We start from the raw sequence: 21,083 nt of genomic DNA on the forward strand, positions 1-21,083 counted from the left end.
CTATGTTAACCTCCATATGAATTTTAAAGTGATACCACTTGCTTTTATGAACTTCAATAACTTGTTTCTGTTTATGCAATGGCAATTGCAGAATTATTTTCCCAATAATGGTCTTGGGCTTATTTGTACATTTCACTGTGAATAGCTCCTGCAAATTCATGTTTTGGTTATGTTGATATGTACTCTTTCTCTCCTTTTCTTTACAGGACATGGAAAATTTGAGACTCTAGGGGCTCTTGGAATTTCTTGTATGCTTTTGGCTACAGCTGGGGGCATTGCATGGCATGCTTTAGATATTTTGCAAGTATGTTTCATTTTCCCTTTTCCTCACCCTTTACCTCATTTCATTGCACCATATTACTGATAATGAGTAGTTCTTGCCCCCTATATTGACTTCAGTTTCTTCTTCTTCTTATTTTTAACATCACGGTAAGTTGAAGCATTTTAAACTAATATCTTTCTGTGACAAGTTAATACATTTTCAACAACTTGCTGTGACACTTCAATATGTTTGTGTTGAAGTGTGGTGTTTGATTGATTGCATCTCTTAGGATTAAAGTTCCTTTCCATCTGCAGGGATTACTGATGTCGACCTCTGAAATGGTTAATCATTCTTCAGTACATGAGCATGGTAGCCATCACCATGGAATTGGCATGGAGCACCCAATCCTGGCTTTGAATATGACCATTGTGTCAATCGCTGTCAAAGAAGGGTATGGAGCATTTTCTCACTGTCTACTATGTTAAAGGGTTTGGTATTATGTTAGTTCTACTGCAGGGGTGTTTGGGGTATATGCTTCTTATATTTAGGGTTCTTTATGTAATATCTAGTTACTAGGGGTATTATTGTAAATCTTTCGATATTATGTTATGTAACTCACCCTTGTGCTCACGGTTTGGTATTCAGCCAGAACAGTGAGTCTATTTTCTTCTCTAAGATTTGTGGCATCTTCTCCTCTACTTCTCTTCTCTCTCTCTCTCTTCTGTAGGACTGATAACCTGTTTTGGTGTTGTCACTTGTAACAAAAACAAAAAGTTTTGGTGTTGTCACATGGTATCAGAGTAGGTCTGATCAGTCACTACCATTTTTTTCCTTTCTATTTTGAGAGACTCTTCTTAGGGTTTCTCTCTGTGGTGTGCAGCCAACTATTGCTGCTAGTTTTTTTAATTATCATGAAACCCTTGTCAAGGATTTAAGTATCGATATCGGGTATCGTATCGGAGATGAGGATGCTAAGATGGATGTGTGGAAAAACTAGGAAGGATAAAGTAAGAAATGAGCGGATTAGAGCTGACTTGGGAGTTGCCCCGATCAATGACAAGCTCTGAGAGAGTCATTTGAGGTGGTATGGTCATGTTCAGCGGAGGCCTAGGGACCACTAGTAAGGAGGAGTGATATAATTCCAATTGAAGGAGTTAAAAGAGCTAGGGGCAGGCCTAAAATGTCCATGGAGAAGTTGTGAGGAAGGACATGCATAGTCTAGGTCTTGTATCAAGTATGACCTCGGATAGAGCCTATGGGAGGGCAAGGATCCATGTAGCAGACTCCATTTAGCTGAGATTCTCCTGACTTGCTGGGCTGTGCCTCGTTCCTCTTATTTACATATTTCATTTTTCCTTTTATTTTCCACCTTTCATTTGTCATTTTTCATTTTTGCATTTCTCATCTCATTCCCCATCTCTTCATCCCCTTTTTTTTTTTTTCTTTTTTCTATTTAGACCTCAGTTTTCCCTACTTTGTTTTATTTGGATCCATGTAGCCGACCCCATTAAGTTGGGATAAGGCTGTGTTTGTGATTTTAAGAGACGTATCGTATCGTAGGGGTGATTTCAAGAGACGTATCGTATCGTATCGGAGAGACGCAAGATAGGCTAAGGATATGCATGGTAATGGTCAAGAAATGCATCGATGTACTTATGATACATATAAAACACAGTTTTGAAACATAAAACACCTTATTATGCAATATGGAAATATATATATATCATCTTGATGCAAGGATTTGTGTTGTTTTTACCTAATCTAGTGATGCATAACCGCCAAAAAAAAGAGATCTGCAACTTTACCACTTTTTCAGCCAAATCTGTTTCGATCTGTGATTTGAGCACTGTAAGTCCCCAAAACTTGTTGAAATGAGGATCACTTTTTATGTTAGATGTTTCTCCCAACTCATATCGAAGAGAAAAACAAGTTTCAAGGCCTTCGGTTGCTCTCAGTTTTGTATCTCACTCACAATTTCTGTTTTACAGGTTTAAAGGAGGGCATATCAAGTGTATCTTACCTGTATCGGACCGTATCAGTCGATACAAACTTTATTTGAAAAAAAAGTATCGTATCGGTCCCCATCGATACCGATATGTATCGGTCGATATGATACGATAAGATACGATACATACCGATACTTAAAACCTTATTAATTAGTATGTTACATTCCATGCCTTTGTGAGTGTAAAACCTGTCAGATTATCTGGTTTAAAGCACCGTTGATATCTGCAAAAAAATTTGATGCTGTTTCTTGCTAAGATAGCCTTCTTGTCTAGGATATTTGTAAAAGGGGTGTATAGAGCTGACAAGCTTGGGTAATCATAGATACATTTGTTTACTCATTATGTCATGCCTTTGTATCTTATGGTGACTCCTGACTTCTGTGAGGAATATGCTTACTACTGCTACACTATTCATTACTGTGAGGAATATGCGTACTACAGCTACACTATTCATTATGGAGTTACATGGACTGCACTATTATATTTAAAAATTAGTAATTATTTACCACAAAATTAATATCTTTGTGAATGAGCAAAATGTGATATATTTGTATTCTATGACTGGACCTTTCTGTTTTTCTTTTTGCATATTAATTCTATTTGGCAGTGTGCTTCAGTTTTTCAGTATCTGGTTTTGGTATTGTGGGTACTTATGCTCTGTTTCTTTATCTTGCGAATAGTCTCTTTTGGGTAACAAAAAGAGCTGGGGAAAAGCAAGGAAGTGGACTAATGAAAGCAAATGCATGGCATCATCGTGCTGATGCTGTCTCATCAGTAGTTGCTCTCATTGGGGTTGGTAAGAACTGTTGTTTTCAGACCCACTCTATTATGATAACTGTGATAAGGTTATTTGTTTGACTTAGCTCGATTTATTGAACTAATTAATGTCGGACAACTAGGGCTCTAGTACCTAAATTGAACAGATGCAATCTTTAGGGGGTTTGGGATATTTGGGTGGCTTGCAGAAAGTCTTGGGGTTTCAGCATTAGAATACTTCCTGTTCCCCCCCTCCCCTCTCACTAATGGTGCTTGTTTCCAATGAGGTGTGATGGTCAAAAGATTTTACTTGGGGAAGTTTAATTGCTTATTTGCCTCTCGATAAACTTTTTATGAGGAATCACCTCGTACAGTTCAACCTTGTGAACACTAACTGATTCTTTTTGAATGTAGGAGGTTCTATTCTAGGTGTGAAGTTTCTAGATCCTCTTGCAGGGCTCATTGTCTCAGGGATGATCCTAAAAGTTGGAGTTGAAACCGGCTACCAGAGGTATATCTGTAATCTGTTCTACTTTCTGTTTGGTTAATTTTAGAGGGGAGGGAGACCTATTTTTTTGTTTGCTAAGGGCTTGAACTGCCTTGGATGTTGGATTTATATTTCTGAGGTGTCTAAGTAGTAAACCTATGCAAGATCTTCCATATGTATTATTAAAATTATCTCTAGTTGCAATCTCTTTGCATGTTGAGCTGTAGAATTACTAATATATTTGCAAGCGATATTTTGAGTATCATTTGATCTTGCATTTAAAGGAAATTGTTATGCATGATATATACTGACAACATGGTTTATTACTTTAAAAATAAAATTCGGAGTGTTTTCTTCATCCATTCATTTTCTTGTTACTTTATGGTGGATATTGCATTTTTTTTTTTTTTTCTATTTCCAATTTATGGTAGAACTTTTGTAAGAGCTCACATGATCTCCTCATTTGACGTGTTTGTTGGTTAAACCATTTAGTGTCATGGAACTGGTGGATGCTGGAGTTGAGACGCATCTTTTAGATCTTTTTAAACAAACAATACTCCAAGTTGAGGGGGTCAGGGTAAGTACTATGCTTTTCTCTCTCTCTGTTTTTTCAATAGGATAATTATGGTTTTTGTATTTGTGGTTTAGTCTCTGGCATCTCATAGTACGATGGACATGTTATTTCCCTATTTTGTTCTTTCTTCACATTGGATATTCTTATAATCTGGACCGTAGTTTCTTTTTAAATGCGTAGAGGTATTTAACAAGCCTCTATTTAGTCATTTACTTGAATAATTTAATTATGTGCCAGTTGTTAAGATATGTATCACAAGTAGGGGGTTTGTCCCTATCGTGATTACATAGGTTAGTTGCTATTTCTTTGCTATGTTTCCTACTCTAGATTAGATTCTCTTGTTTCCATATTAGATTAGCTTCCTATTTTCGCTCCTTGGTTAACAAGGAGTTTGTTTCCTTTGCTAATGTAACTTTTTGTTGATTTTATTATAAACAAGACTAAGGGAGAAGAGACTACACTCACGTTACTGAGAGCTAACATAGTTGGCTGCCCTTCTCTTTACCAGGCACTGGTTACAGATCCTTGGGATTGTTACATATGTATCACGAGTAGGGGGTTTGTCCCTATCGTGATTACATAGGCTAGTTGCTATTTCTTTGCTATGTTTCCTACTCTAGATTAGATTCTCTTGTTTTCATATTAGATTGGCTTCCTATTTTCTCTCCTTGGCTGACAAGGAGTTAGTTTCCTTTTCTAATGTAACTTTCTGTTGATTTTATTATAAATGAGACAAAGGAAGAAGAGACTACACTCACGTTACTGAGCGCTAACATAGTCGGCTGCCCTTCTCTCTCTCCTCTCTTTTCCAGGCACTGGTTACAGATCCTTGGGATTGTTACATGGTATCAGAGCTGTAACCAGTAGCTGTTTTGAGAGTTGTTCTAAGTTCTCCTGCTACTGCTGAAACCTTAGTTCATAGAAGAACTGGGGTTTTGAAGACTGAAGTATTGTATGAAGAATATCATACCTGCTACTGCTGATTGATTCCTCTATTGCTGAAGCTCTATTGTTGGTGCTCTATTTCTGCCAAACTACCTCTACTTTAACTGCTGATGATTTCTGGACTTTTTCTATTGCTGAGACACCCCTGCTGCAACTATTTGATTTCTGGGATTTATTTCTCTGCTGTGGTTTTATTTTATCTTTTCTACAACTATTTGATCGAAGACAAAGATAAGCAGTTCCACCATATTGCTGATTTTATTGCTGTTTTCGTACATGGAACCATCTCGGCTGCTATTGTAGTTACCGCTGCCTGGCTTTTCCCTGGAATTTCATGGTATTGAATGCTGTATTCTCCGCTTCATCACTGCAATTTGCCGCTGCCTTTTCCCTGGTTTCTGCCTCAACAATTCCTTTCTCGACTGCCACTGTTTGCACCCTCTGGTTGCGTCCCGAGGAAGGAGATGATGGAGTCATCTTGTTACCTTCTCTCCTTCTCAATTCCTTACTGCTGAGAATCGTGGTTGAAGATGATGGTATTCCCACGATTTTCTGCTTTATTTTATTTCCTGGTTTCCATGTATGCCCGTCTTTATGTCTATTTCAATCATTATCCTCATGAATTCCAATGTTGCGTGACAGTATTTTATCCCTTTTAAGTCCTACTTCCCAGGTTTGCCCCTACACTTTACTATTACCCAATCTTCTCAAGTTAATTACAAGTTACTCTTTTTTTTTTTTTTTATTATTCCAATTCGCCCCTTCTTCAGTATTACTTGGACGATAACGTCTATGTCTTCATTACTTTATCTAGTTTCCATATTTAACCCTTTCTTCAGCATTAATCCACCCATGTCCATATTTTATCATACCTTCCAATCCGTTTTTGCTTATATTTGAATTCCTCTAAATTACATTCATGCCATTTCTCCTTTGTTTTTCTATATTTACACTTTTACAGTATTGCCATTCTTCTCCTTTATTTATAAATAGCCCCTTGCAAAATTCTGGTTATTTACCAAACCACCATTAACCCCTTGCATTATGCCTATTGTGTACTTTGGTGGGTCCATACCGAACTCAATTGGGTATTTTGTTTCGGTTTCTGCATTACTTGGGGATTGCATGCAGTAATTACAGAATTGCCATTGGACTTATATATTTACCATATTATTATTTGGTGGGCCCGATGATATCAAATTAAGGGTTCCAATTTTTGAAGATTGATATTTGCATGGAATTGGAAATTATTTATTGGGATCGTACTTGCGTGTAGATTATTTCTACCGTGAAAGGGGTGAATTGGAGATTATTGGGATCTTGTTGCAGCGCTACTCTTGATTATTGGATTGTTTTTGTGATGCTCATCCTTTGAGATGCTGCTTATTGGTGGTCATCATTTGTCCACTTGTAATGCTACCCATGAGGGGGAGATTGAAGATTATTATTCTCTAATCTGCTATTGAAGATTATGAATATGGTATTCAACAACAATTCATATTTATTTGATCTACAGCAACCTGATGTTGTCTAGTCCGCAATAACTTGTACTGCCTATCTGGTTTGCCGTAACCTATACTGCCTAATCTGGTCCACAGTAACCTATACTGTTTATCTGGTCTACATCAACCTGATGCTGTCTGGTCCGCAGTACCTATACTACCTATTTATCATTGGAGTTTTTATCTGAGACCTCTGTTTAAGGCTCTAAATCGGCCTTTGTTTGAGCAGAATACTATTTACTATCTGTGATCCTTGAGAAGCGCTTTTGATGTAGCCGTTGGAAACTGCGCTTTTATCTTTCTTTGGGAAGATTACTACCTACTACCTGCCGCTTATGATGTAGCTGTTGGATGCTGCACTTTTATCTCTCTTTGAGAAGATGACTACCTATCTACTATTGGCCTTCTTGAGAAGTGTCTTTGATCTTATTGTTGCTGCTACAATTTGTGGATTGCGGTTCGTGTTCACTGGCGCCTATTTTACTCACTGTTGATTGGATTTGTTCGCCATGAAGATTATTATCTATTGAAGTTGTTGATGATTGGTTTGCTTGAGTTGGTACTACTCCTTGATTGATTGAAGTTCTCACTGTGTTCATTGGCGTCTACAACTACTATTCAAAACTGGTGTTGCTTTTAATATCTGTTCGTATTGTTCCAAGCTGGAGCCCTTGATATGTATACTCCAGCTTGAGGGGGGAGTGTTAAGATATGTATCACGAGTAGGGGGATTGTCCCTATCATGATTACATAGGCTAGTTGCTATTTCTTTGCTATGTTTCCTACTCTAGATTAAATTATTTTTTTTCCTCATTAGATTAGCTTCCTATTTTCTCTCCTTGGCTGACAAGGAGTTAATTTCCTTTTCTAATGTAACTTTCTGTTGATTTTATTATAAATAAGACAAAGGTAGAAGAGACTACACTCTCACATTACTGAGAGCTAACATAGTCGGCTGCCCTTCTCTTCTTCTCCCTCAATTTCTCTCTCTCTATACCAGGCATTGGTTACAGATCCTTGGGATTGTTACACCAGTCATAGTGGATAAACCTTTATGGATTATTAATTATTATGACTCATATGAAACCTTTTTAGTTTTCTTCCATATGCTTGTTCCAACTTTAGTTTTGATTAGTCTATTTTGGATGAAATGACATGTTGGTAGTTCTACTTTTTATGGGCTTGTATACTTGCTAGATGCCGAGTTGGTGAGGAAATGCATGTTTCCAACATCAAAGTGACATTTCTAGCACTAAGGCCCTGTTTGTTTGGTGGACAAAAAGGGATGGGAAAAGAGAAATTCTGGGCCCCACATGTAATGGGGTTAAAGAATAGGAAAGAGAAGGAAAGGAAAGTAAACAATGGAATTTCATTATTTTTTATTCCAATGTGTAATAAAGTTCTGACCCCCACGGCCCCACCTGTAATAAAATCATTCCCCTCTCTTCCCCACAAAATCCTATCCAAAGTGGTGGGACTTTGGAGAAGGGAGGGGTGGTATAAATGGCTTGCCATGTAGTAGACAGGTTTCTTTAATTCATGGATGGTTGTCTGTTTAGTTTCCCACCCCAGACAACCAAACACCTACCTTTTTTGGAATTTAATGGGAAACCCTTAATGTAGAGATTTTAAATAATCAAACAGCCCCAAAGAACAGGATCTTATCTCAGAGAATGCTTCAGATCCAAGGGATAATGGCTGATATATTTCAGTTTCTGGAAAGGGAATAAAACTGAGATGGAATATGTAGGATAGGATGATTAACATATATTGGAAATCTGATCCTAATCAGTTAGGCAGATCAACAATATTTGGAGAATCGAGTAACAGTAGGGCAGGCAGGGTATTGGTAGAACTGAAACCAAATTAGAAATTCAGATTTTAGGAGTTGATTATGTATTGAAAATCGGTTTGCAACATAATAGAAGTCAGAACCACAGGGGTCAATACAATATTATCAACAATAGAACTCCCTACCGATTTCAAATAAGTCACAGTACAATGTAAAAACTCAATCTGGGCAGAATAGGAGAGATATCACATAGCAGGGAATCAGCAGATCGAGTGCCTCTGTTGAAAGGGGAATACTTGACCAGAAGATGGGGTTGGTTTGATGGCTGGATTGGGCTGGGGGTGATTGACTTGGGGAACAAGTCTAACACAAAACTCAAGAACATAATGTGCAACTAAGGAATTCTGTGACTGAACTTACTCGATAATGGGTTGAATGATGGTAGAGAACCTTAAGCAACAATAGAGCAGTAATAATATAAGAACACGAACAAAGATGATCCACCCGGGCTCTCACTGCAGGGTGTCAACAGGATCGAACACTAGTCCCTTCCTCAGATCAAACACCAAGGAAACTTTATTAGAGAAGCAAGCATGCAACAACAACAGTGGTTATTCATCAAAATCTAGGGCTATGTCTATGCCAATGATTTGTTTTTATGGATATGAAATAGAAAGAGAGTCTAGTAACCAAATTAGAAGGTTCCAAAATTGGAAGCTCTCAATCGGCACTTGTCTTGGAGTAGAAGGTTCCAAAATTGGAAGATCTCAATCGGCCCTTAGCTTGGAGTACAAGATACTACCAGATCTGTTCTGGTGTGAAGTTAACTAACTAAACAATTACTAAAAGTAAAAAGGAAAAGGAATAACTTAAATTGACTCAAACTAGACCACGACTTAAACTGGACCAATGGTTCAACCAGCTTGAACCAGACAACCTAAGAATAAACTTATTGTAAGAATTTAAGCCCTAATAAGTAATTCTGTATGCAGCCTTAATACCCCTAGTTTAGGCCCATTAAAGTGGCCTATTACATTAAAAACCCCATGGACCAAAGGCCCAACATGTACACAACCCAACCCTAGACTTATTCCTAATAAAACAAGCCCTTTTCAGTGATGAATCTGCATCAACCATACAATTATCCCACCCCTTTATTCCCACCCCACTATTTTCCGTCAAACAAACAGGGCCTAATAGGAAACATATGGACTATTTTCCAAGTTTCCAAAAGGTATCCTGGACAGTAGTCCATTTTCTACTTGTTTAAGTAGTTTACACTTGATCTGCTAGTTTAGCTATATTACTATCAGCTCATGTGCCTTCAAGATTTTCACTTGGGCCTTTGACTTGAAAGTTGCGGATTGAATTTTAGGCCATTGCTTCTTGACTATCTAACCTAGAAATAGATTTCAGATCTGCCCAACAGGTAAGATTGCAGGACACAAAACCGGACATGCTTGGTTGAAACCTAGTGATTCTCGATCAGAGAGTCAAATCTCTCTGAAATTCTGGTCAAGTGTAGGAGACAAGTAATAGAAAGAATCCCCAAAATTTTGAATAAATCCAATGGCTAGATCAAGAGATATGACAGTGTCTTTGAAATATAAAGTTCCCAAAACAGAATTAAAAACTGATCAGGAAATAGCAACTGAAAACAATTAGAAGGTACACTAATAAAAGTCAGATTCAGAAACTAGGACTTAACAGGTTCAGGATGTAGAGATTCTTAGGAATTAGTAACCGAAGCTGGGTTTTGTTTGTCAACTGCAGGTGCTAGGCTTCTGCTCAGCAGAATTAGGAAAGAGCATATGCAGGCCACTCCAAACCCCAAGGCTGATGTCTAAGAAGTCTGAAACCAGAGGTGAGATCAGAATTGATTCACAACAATAAAACCAAACTCATGGTCAGAACAATAGTAGGAATACTCAACGAGATTAATTATCAGATTTAAGGAATGATAACGAGAACTGAAACAGAATTGTATTCTTACAAGCCGTGGGTTTGAATCAGAAACTGGCTTTGAAGTTGAAGAAGAAAAAGAAGTGTAGAATATAGAAGGTTATGCTAGACCTCTTACCTAACTACGGAGAAGGAATCTCACCCATAGTTAACAAAAACGGAATGGAAAAAAAAAGAAAAGGGAAAAGGACAGTACTGGTCTTAAACAGTGCAAAACTCTGAACGATACGGTAAACGGTAAAAAATGGAAACGGACCCATAGGACAGTACGGGTTCTAAACGTATAGATTTAAAAGAAAATAATTGGCAGTATACTTATAAATTGAGGAATTATTACCTGAATGCCTGCATCTAATGTTCAAAATGACGATAACATTCAACATTAATGCATATATTTTCCACAACTCATTTTAAATTCCAAGACATATCATTCAACATCAATTCCAAATTCATACACCATAACAAAAAAACATGTCCAAAGTCTTGTTGAGTAATGTGGCTTGGCTATGGTGTTGTTCATTGTTGTCAACACAGCCAATACAAGCCTAGAGAATGTTCAGTTGGAGTTGGGAGTCATCGCTTTAGAAATCCTTTTCAGCAGATGCAACAGTTTGTTGTTCAATTTTAGGGTCCGTCCATTTTTTTTTGTGGGTGAATAAAAAATTCATTACCAAAGGAAAAAAGGGGGGGGGGGGGAGAGGATACAAACAAGCACGAACCAATTACAAAGCTCTACCAAAAAAGGCAAGAACTTGCAAAAAAGAGGGCAAAAACCCCAACAAAAAGCATCACGCTAAGGAAAGGGCAAACTCTTGGACTGTAAGGGACACCCAAACCAGCCTCGACGAACTCACTCTATCCCGGGTCCAAAATCTCGCGGCAAAAAGCATGATCTCTGATATCCAAGCTTAGGGGCAAATCTTCTCCGGAGTCTGGACGGGGAAGGGAGTAGGCTATGTAGGGGCGATTCTTAGGGAAAGAAGGGGAGCTGGGGTTGCGAAGACGAAAGACTCTAAGGGGAGGGGGGCACAAATGGGGGCAATAGGCTGGGGCACAAAGGGGGGTGATCCAAACTTGGGAGTAAAGGCCCAAACTAGGGTGGGCGAGGAGAGGAGAATTAAAACAATGGGTTGAAAGGGAAGAATTTCTAGGCCTATTAAGCCCAGCGGGAATAGCTGAAGAGGAGGGGGAGATGGGCTTGGGCATAGAGGGAAAGGGGATAAGAGTAGGGACCACAGAGGGGCCCACAAAGGGAGTATCGCAAGGGGAAGAAGGGAGAGAGGTACGAGAGGTCAAAAAGGATTTCTTTTGCCCTTTGAGGAAATTTGAAATCCCCAGGTTCAAAAGGATAGGATTGGGAGAGGACAAGACGGTGATGGTAGGGGCCAACTCGAGCACCATAGAAGGAAGAGCAAGGATGGCAGGAGCGTCAGAGGGATCAGACGAAGAGTCCAAGGGGAGGAAACAATTGTGACCAGCGGACCTTAGGCCATTAGAGACCAACAGACAGGAGGGAGTAACAGGGGGAGATTGGAGGGGGAAGAGGAGGCGGAGACATAGCGGCAAGCATGATTACGAGACTGCCGCCAACGACGATCTCGAGAGGGGGAAAAAGAGGGGGCACCGTCTCCACCAGGGGAGGAAACGATGGGAGAGAGGGAAGAAAGGGACTTTTGAGAGCCCAAGCTAGGGTTACCAGGGGAGGCGATAAGGTCAATGGCATGGGTGAGAGAATATGGAGGAGCGATAGGGTTGACGGGTTCGAGAGAGGGTTGGGGGTTGGTTTCAGAAGCAAGGGAAATGGAAGGAGGACAAGGCAGGGACTAACATTTGCCAAGGAAGTGACTAAAAACTTTGCAAGAAGCAGGATGGGGAGGAGACCAATCGAAGTTCATGGATTGTTGGAAGGAAAATCCTTCGTTATCAGTGACGGTTATAGAGGTCGGTAGAGGGACATTGGCAGTAACTTCGACACAGATTCTGGCGATGGCGAGCCTATCTTGCTTCTTTGTTCTTCCATCTGAGAAGAGAGGCTTCCCTAGGACAGAGCCCACCATGCTGAGACCATCCTCACACCAGAAGTGAAGTGGAAGCCTTGACAGAGAAACCCAGAGAGGGATAGAGCTGAGATCGAGTTTGTTGAGTTGCAGGTATCGATCCCATTGCCTGAGGAAAATTGGTTTCCTGCCAACATTCCAAGGACCACCTTCAAGAACACGAGATTTGTCTAGCTCCTCAGAAAATTTGAAGATAAAGAGGCCGTTCTCAAGCAAGTCTCAACTGAACCCAGAAGTTTCCATTGCTTGGAAAGGGAGGTTCTGACAATGGGGAAGGGGGGACGACTATCAATAAAATGCCCAACAAGGCATATTTCCCATTTGCGAGCTTCATTGACCAGGAGGATAGAATCGTACTGGGCAACCATGGTGGAACCGATAAAGGTGGGGGGGGGGGAACAAAATGTAAACAATGGCCATCTCCAGTAGGAGACTTGGAGTTGCCGAAAAGGGAGGACCAAGACAGGCCAGAGATTAGGGGACCAGCAAAGGGATGGCGGGAGGTAGGAGAAGATGGGAGAGAGGGAGGGAGAGGGTCCTCGGGTGGTGGCGGTGCCACCCCAGGAAGGACGGACATGGGAGACTTCAGAGCATCGTCAAGCAAGCTGTTGATTGGACTATTTCCCGGGGTCCGTCCATTGAACCTGAGTTGAAGGTGATATCATGAGACATGTAGCCATTCGAGTCAGCTTTTATGTCAGTGAAATATCAGGTCGATCGGAGTTCAGGAGAGAGAGATATGGTCAGTTAAGTAAAGCCATTGTGTTCAACAAGTCTAAGATCTTAAAAACGACAAAAAAAAGGGAGCATGTTTAAAACACTTTAAAACGGTAGAAAACGGAACGCTGTTTTAAATGTGTTTTAAACGCATTTTTGCTAAGAGACATCCCACCAACTCCAACCTTAGCATCCCACCAAGATTTCCGTACTGCATCCCACAATAGGGCAGTTCTGAATCCCACAGAACCATGCTCTGTCTCTCACAGAACTCAACAAGCTCAAGCCTAAATTGTTTTCCAAATCGTGGGGGGTGGTGTTACGACCCCTTCTTTATTTATAGGCTAGCAATAGTACCAAGAAAAATAGCAACCCTTTATGCACAGGTAAAAAGATTTCTAGTGAAAACAAAGTCGAAAGTTTTCTAAACTGGTCACAAGGAATAGAAACTAAGACCTAAGGACTAGGATTGAGACTTAGACAATTGTCTAGCCTTATAGAACACTAAAAGAAAAAGAAAATACATAATAAAAATAACCCACGACTTGCTAATAACAAAATACAGAAAAATATTCAACTGTTCCTGCGTACATTATGACCCTCCCCAGACCCCGCATTGGTGGACCTCAGTGCAATGGTAAGGTTGCTCCATTGGTTACAGGTTTGAGTCGAGAAACAACCTCTCCGCAAAGTGGGGGTAAGGCTGCATACATTATGATCTTCCCCAAACCCCACAGTGGCAGGAGTCTCGTGCTCTGGGTATGCCCTTTTTTATTAGACTGTTCCTGCACAAGATTTGAAATTTGGTTCAACCAAACCATGAACCAACCATAGACCAGACCTAGGATCTGGTTCAACTAAAACCACAAGACCAATTCACTATTTCCTACAACCGTAGGTCCTTCTCCTCTTCCCTTGTGATGAGATCTGCATCATCTCTCCCCAGTTTGGAGAGTCAAGGAATGAGCTTAGTATGGTGCACATCCAACTTTAACCTGTAGCAAAACTTTGGCAGGTCTAGAAAGTAGGGAATTTATCTTCCAGGCATGGAGCTTACACTTTGAAGTATTCGGGTGGAATGACGAACTCGACGTGTTTAATGTCACAATCATCATCAAGAGTAAAGGATGTACCCTAGTAGTCTTCTGCATTATTATCGTCGACTTCTGCACCCTTTGTTTCAACTTCCATTGTAGTACCAATGCCTTAGACTTCTCACCACTACCATTCTCAGTAACCTCCATCAGTTAAACCAAACTGTTGTAATTTGGGGTACAAGGGTATTTTTGTCCCTTACGGGTATTCTTGTACTTGTGCCTATTCTAGAACATTCTCTAGTCTATTATAAATAAAGTGGGTTGTGGACATAAGGTCACAAGCCATTATCCTCTAATTCTTTATGGTATCAGAGCGAAGATCATCATGGGGATCTGAACCCTAATGCAAAAACCCTAGCAGCCTTCTCTCTCTCAACGTTGCCACTACCCAGCACCAGCGCCCCCTCCCTCCCTCGGTATCAGCGCTGCTGCCCCCTCCATAGTTGTCAAGGCATCGCCTAGGTGCCTTGGTCGCCTAGGCGGACGCCTTGGACGCCTAGTTGGTGCCACCTTGATTTTGGACCCTCTCCAATGCCTTGAGTCGCCTAGACGCAGTGACAACTATGCCCCCCTCTCGGTTCTGCCTCTCTCTTTCTCCTATCGGTCTCTTTTTTTCTCTCGGTTGCACCAAATACCGCCTCTGCCAGCTTCTAGTGACTCCCCGTCGTGGTGCTCCTTTGTCTCACCCCTTGGTGGTGATTCCTTCCACCGAGGGTTCCTTTTTTTGGTGAATCTATAGTGTTTGAGAGATCTCCTATTTTTCCCTTTTTGAGATCTATGTTTTAATGTAGTCCTAGGTTTTAATAGTGAAACTAGGAACCAAACATAATGTAGTCCTAAGTTTGAATAGTCAAACTAGGAACCAAACCAGGATCTTTTATCAAAAGGTGAATCACTTTAGGGTAAATCCAGGAGAACAATGGAGTGAGAAATCGTATGAGGAAACCCAGAAAACAATGGGAAATAAATCATATGAGAAATCCAAGAGAACAATGAGAAATAAAACATATGGGGAAACCAAGAGAACAATGGGAACCCAATTATATTAGGTTAGGGATGGGTTATGAGTCATAGATTTTGTTAGCAGAAGAATTACCGCCAACCTCAACCATAGAGTCAAATTCAAGTAGAACAATAATGGAGAGCCTCAAAAGAGAACCAAAACAAACCACTTGGGTTTCCCACCGCAAGGTATCAATTGGATCAAACACCAATCCCTCCAGCTTTGATCAAACACAAGACAAATCTTCAATGGAAGAGAGCAGCTAAAAACATTTTTATTATCAAAATTCGTGTTCAATACTTGCCCCCCTTTCAACCTTATGTAAAAGACTAAAAAATAGACTCCTACACTGAAAGGAAAGGCCTAACCTAATCCTTAACCTATTAGGTAACTTAAACTGGCTAAGAAACTGAAATATACTTAAAATAGAGTCCTAATCCAGCCCCACTAAACACTTAAAAGAAAACTACTAAAATCACTTAAATTGAACCATTGGTTGAACCGGTTCAATTTATGAACAAAAACACCAAAATAAAACTAAGTATGGAACTAAAACAACTAATCCCGTATTCAATCTTATTACCCATACTTTAAGTCCATAAAAGTGACCTATTACATAGAAAACCCATGGGATCAAAGGCCCAAAATGTATAGAACCCAACCCTAGACTTATTCCTAATAAAACAAGACTATTTCGGTGATGAATCTGCATCATGTTTCTCTTCCCAGAAATTGTTTGATTTGCCTGATTTGGCTATGCCCTTTTCAGAGGCCTTTAGTTTGAAGATTTTTTGATTTCTGATTAGCAACTATGTCAGGCGTGACCACCGATGTGGCTTCTCCGGACCATAGTTGTCCAGACGGCTGCCGGCCTACCGCCTTATTGTAGGGCACCCCCTTGTACTACTTTAATTGGTATAGCACTTATTTATGCCAAATATCATTTAAGTGAAACACATTTGCTTAAGATATTTTTCATAAATAAGCAAATACCCCCTATTTGAATCCAATAAAAATTGTTAAAAAATCAAATTCCAAAAGGATAAAAAGTCAACCCCCCTCCCCAGTCAAGAACACAAACTAGATTTTTGGTGGTAAGTGAACTTTTTAACTTTCTAATGCTAGGGTTTTTCTCAAATCTAAAAATTCCATAAATCTTAAAATGGTAAAACATTGCTAAAAACCAAAAGTGCTATAAAATATTCATTTGTTTTGATATTTAAAAAAAATATTTTCATGCAGACCAATTTTGACAGCATTTGTGCACACCAAATAAGGTTTGACCGAAACATAACTCCTTCAATATAAACCGGATTTAAGCAATCTTGGATTTGTTGGAAAGCTGGTTTTGTGCTTTGCCTAATACAAAAAGTCTCATGTAAAAATAAAATCATTTGATCAATCAAATTTCTTAGAGAACAAGAACATTTCTCTAAATCGAGAGCAGGTTAATTACTTATTGATAAGATCATATTTTCTAAGAACAATATAAACCAAATATGTGACTAGGTATACCTGAAAATGACTAATTCCGAGAACATATAAAACCAAATGTATGTTTTGATTGTTTCAAACTTCCAATAACTTGCTTCTTCAGTTCTGTTGTCTTTTATTTCTATGTTGATTTCTGATGACCTGATGCGGCTTAATATTGATTTTTGATGACTTGATGTGACTTAATGTTGATTTTTGATGACTTGATGTAGCTTAATATTGATTTTTGATGATATAAGGTACATATCATACTAAATAATGTTAGAAAAGAGGGGAAATAAGAAATAATACTTGGGCGCCTTGGTCACCTAAGCGCTTAGACACCCCTCCACCGCCTTGGGTTGCCTACTTGCCTTGCCGCCTTGACAGCTATGCTCTAGACACTAATTGTGATCGTTGCTTTCCTACGTTCCTTGTTTGTTCCATTAAATTGGATGGGAACAATTATTTGATGTGGTATTGTTCCTGCTTCCTTTCCATAGCGTCCCGTGGATTTTCTGGCTAACTTACCGGGGATGCTATGAAGCCTAAAGAAGCTGGTCTTACTCAGAACAAATGGAATTCGGACAACTATCTGGTAATGTCCTATCTTATTAATTCCATGCACCCAAATATTGCGCGGGGTTATCTCTTACTGGATTCAGCGGCCAAAATCTGGAAAGCAGCTAATGATATCTACTCTCAAGTGGGTAATGATGCTCAAGTCTATGAACTCCAGAAGAAGATTCTTGAGACGAAATAGAAAGAGATGACATTATCCCAATATTTTTCTGAGTTGTGAAGTATGTGGTAAGAGTTAGACTATTATGAGGATTTCTCTGCTTCTTGCACTACTGATGCCTTGAAGTTCACCAAAATGGAGTCATGGTCGTGGTCGTGGTCGTGGGACCGGTTCGGTTCAGGCACACCAAACCAAAACCACTGAAGTTGCATTGAAGGTTACACTGATGTTGATTGGGCTGGTTCTCCTCACAATAGACGTTCCACCTCCAGATACTATACTCTGGTTGGTGGAAACCTCGTTACTTGCCTCAACAAGAAGCAAGCAGTGGTTGCTCATTCTACTACAAAGGCTGAGTTTAGGGCTATGGCCCATGGTATTTGTGAACTTCTCTGGCTTCAGGGTCTTCTCCAATATCTGTGTGTCCCTGTTCAGCTTCCCATGCAACTCTTTTGTGATAGCAAATCAACCATCAATATTGCCTACAACCCAGTTCAGCATGATCGGACGAAGCATATTGAGATTGATCATCACTTCATCAAGGAGAAGTTAAAACAAGGCCTCATTTGTGTTCCTTTTATCACTTCTGCAGAGCAACTGACAGATGTGTTCACTAAAGCCTTATCTAGTAAAGTTTTTCATCCAATTATTTCCAAGTTGAGCATGATTGACATCTATGCACCAACTTGAGGGGGAGTGTTGTAATTTGAGGTACAAGGGTATTTTTGTCTTATTTTATCCCTTAGGGGGTATTCTTGTACTTGTGCACATTCTAGAATAGTCTCTAGTCTATTATAAATAAAGTGGGCTGTGGACATAAGGTCACAAGCCATTATTCTCTAGTTCTTCAAAAACATACAACATGAGTGACATGAGTCTCCGGACCGTCCTTATCACCAACATCAGCAGGCTGCTCCTTAATCTCCTCCTCAGGAAGGATTCCATTATATAATTTTACCTTCACATGGGCTTGAACGGCTGCCACACTAGCAATCTCCGGGTGTTGAGGGCAGAACTTGGCGAAGTGGCCATGGTTGTTGTAGTGGTAGTACTTCGTTTCACTGCCACTAACCATAAAAGCCTCTCCCTTCTCTGTAGCAGTAGAAGCACCTGTCTATCGAACTGTAGGACTATCCAAGGCAACAGTGTTTGGTGCCCTACTGTACTCACAAACTTGGAAACCATAGTGCCTGGCTGCGGATTTCAATAATTCTTTGGCACGTAGAGCCTTTCGGAAACAATCTTGAAGATTAAATATATCAGTGACATCAATTGCCATATTGATCTCTGGTTGCAACCCTAACCTGAATCTGGCAATCAGTTTTATGTCCTCTATTTCGATACCCGTGCGAGAAGAAAGGGATAATCGTTCCATGTGCTCAGCTCCAGATAGAGACCCCTGTCATAGAGAGTTGGTAGTGCAATCGATCTTTAAACGTCTGAGGGAGATACTCTTGAGCTCTTCTTCCATCGCAGCTCAAGTAGTCGGTGCTGTACCACGCTGCTCTAACTTCCGTTCATATGTTATCCACCATTCACGTGCAGCCCCAACCAAGTTGTTCATGTCAGCTTCAGTTTCCTGACCTTTGGTAGGTCGTACCAGTTGTAGAACACCTGGGGTCATGCTTCCCGCTATACTCCTTCAGCTCCAACTTCAACTTGAGTATCATTGAAGCGCCACTGAGGAGTGCCAGTAAAAACGCATGGCGATGTTCAAGGGATAGTGGTGTTATGTTCCTCTGTGCCCCCTTACCATAAATGTGTGAGTGTTGTTAGCTGTGGAATAAGCTGGCTGCCCTACCTAAACTCCTTGATGTTCAAAACTGCCAAGCATAGGGGTGGAGAACTAATCCTCTGTTCCCTAAGAGTCATTCTTCAGACAGTTGCTGCATCATCTCAAACATTCGAGTGAAAGGATCAGGGGTTTGATCTGGAGCCGTTGTATTGCCCTCTGTCATGCTCTGATACCAATTTAATAGAATCTGGTTTAACCTAGAAATAGGTTTCAGATTCTGCTCAACAGGTGGGATCGCAGGACACAAAACAGGACATACTTGGTTGAAACCTAGTGACTCTCGATCAGAGAATCAAATTTCTCTGAAATTCGGGTTGTGTAAGAGATAAGTAATAGAAAGAATCCCCAAAATTTTGAATAAATCCAACAGTTAGATCAAGAGATACGGCAGTGTCTTCGAAAGTAGAAAGCTTCCAAAAACAGAATTTGAAGCTCTCAGAAATTAGTAACCAAAGCTGAGTTCTGTTTATCAACTGCAGGGGCTTGGCTTCTGCTCTACAGAATTAGGAACCCGCATGCACAGGCCACTCCAAACCCCAGGTCTGATGTCTAAGACTTCTGAAACCAGAGGTGAGATCAGAATTGATTCACAGCAATAAAACCAAACTCATGGTCAGAACCATAGTACTATAACTCGCGAAATTTCGGTCGAGATATCGAATATTTCGAGTATCTCGACCTGTCCGAAACGAAACGTAAGTCCGATATGAAAAAATGCAATATTTCTAATATTTCGGAAATTTCAATGAAATTTCGGTCATCTCGTTTCGGAAATTTTGGAAATCTTGGTAATTTCGGTAATCTCGTTTCGAAAATTTCGGAAATCTCGGTCATTTTTGGCATTTTACACCCACAAAAAAATACCATATTTCGACGAAATTTCGGTATCTCGGAAATTTTGGTCAGACCGAAACACTGAAATGAAACGAGATTTAGTACCATGGTCAGAACAATAGTATGAATAATCAATGAGAGTAATTATCAGATTTTAGGAATGATATCCAGAACCGAAATAGAACTATATTCTTATCAGCTGTGGGTTTTAATCAGAAACTGACTTTGAAGTGGAAGAAGAAGAAGAGTAGAAGATAGAAGGATATGCTAGGACTTAAAAGTTCTGATTTAATTTAAAGGTTAAACCAGTACTAAAAAACAGAATCGAAACAGAGACATAAAATTCCAGAATTGGGAGAAAGCAGATAGTTTAAAAACTGTTAGATCAGGCAATATGCCTGGTCGAGTTCTCCTCTTGGGGGTTATAAACCTTGCTGAAAGTTCCAGCAAGATCCAATGGCTGGATCTGAAGATATGAAGGACTGCTAGTAACAGTAGGACAGAGTCAAATCTGTCAAACTACAATTCTGATTAATGATCAGATTATAGAATTATAAAATCCAATTAAAACTTGATGTATGATATTAAAATCAGATGAAATAGATCAGCATATGAGGAGTATTGACTTCAGCATTCAAACCAGCGAAACCCAATCCTACTTGAAGTAGGACTATAGCAAGTAGCCAACAGAATCTGGGTCTGAAAACAGATTATGAAAGAGGACAATATCGATTGGAGATTTCCGAAATCAGATTTTAATTCAGAGTTGTAAATCACCTTCAAATCAGCAGTCCTAGTGAATGACCCCCAACGCTTCTTATTTATTAAAGTCCACAAAATAGAGTTGGAGTTGGGCTGGGAAACCCCCTAGCTGACTCCTACAACATGGCCAAATCCTCTTTGAAGTCTAAATGGCCTTTAAGAGGAGATGGACTCAACTAAAAACACTTAAAGACAATGTACAAAATATCTAACTTAAACTGAATCAAACTGAACAAATTGAACCACTGGTTCAACCGGGACTGATTTAAAAAACACTTAAAACAGAAAAGAACAACTTAAACAAGAATCAAAGTGGA

At 39.8% G+C, this 21,083-nt stretch overlaps 1 protein-coding gene across 1 annotated transcript in view; it reads left to right on the forward strand.

Annotated features, from left to right (window-relative positions):
* LOC122659516 (metal tolerance protein 2-like) overlaps positions 1–21,083 on the forward strand; it is a 37,995-nt gene that overhangs the window by 4,978 nt on the left and 11,934 nt on the right. The window contains exons 3-7 of the mRNA XM_043854618.1: positions 207–304; positions 577–713; positions 2,949–3,064; positions 3,439–3,535; positions 4,004–4,088. Of these exons, the coding sequence (XP_043710553.1) occupies positions 207–304; positions 577–713; positions 2,949–3,064; positions 3,439–3,535; positions 4,004–4,088 (533 nt within the window). The remainder of the gene's footprint in view (positions 1–206; positions 305–576; positions 714–2,948; positions 3,065–3,438; positions 3,536–4,003; positions 4,089–21,083) is intronic.

This window comes from Telopea speciosissima, chromosome 4 (genome assembly GCF_018873765.1).
Source record: "Telopea speciosissima isolate NSW1024214 ecotype Mountain lineage chromosome 4, Tspe_v1, whole genome shotgun sequence".
NCBI classification, from domain to species: domain Eukaryota; kingdom Viridiplantae; phylum Streptophyta; class Magnoliopsida; order Proteales; family Proteaceae; genus Telopea; species Telopea speciosissima.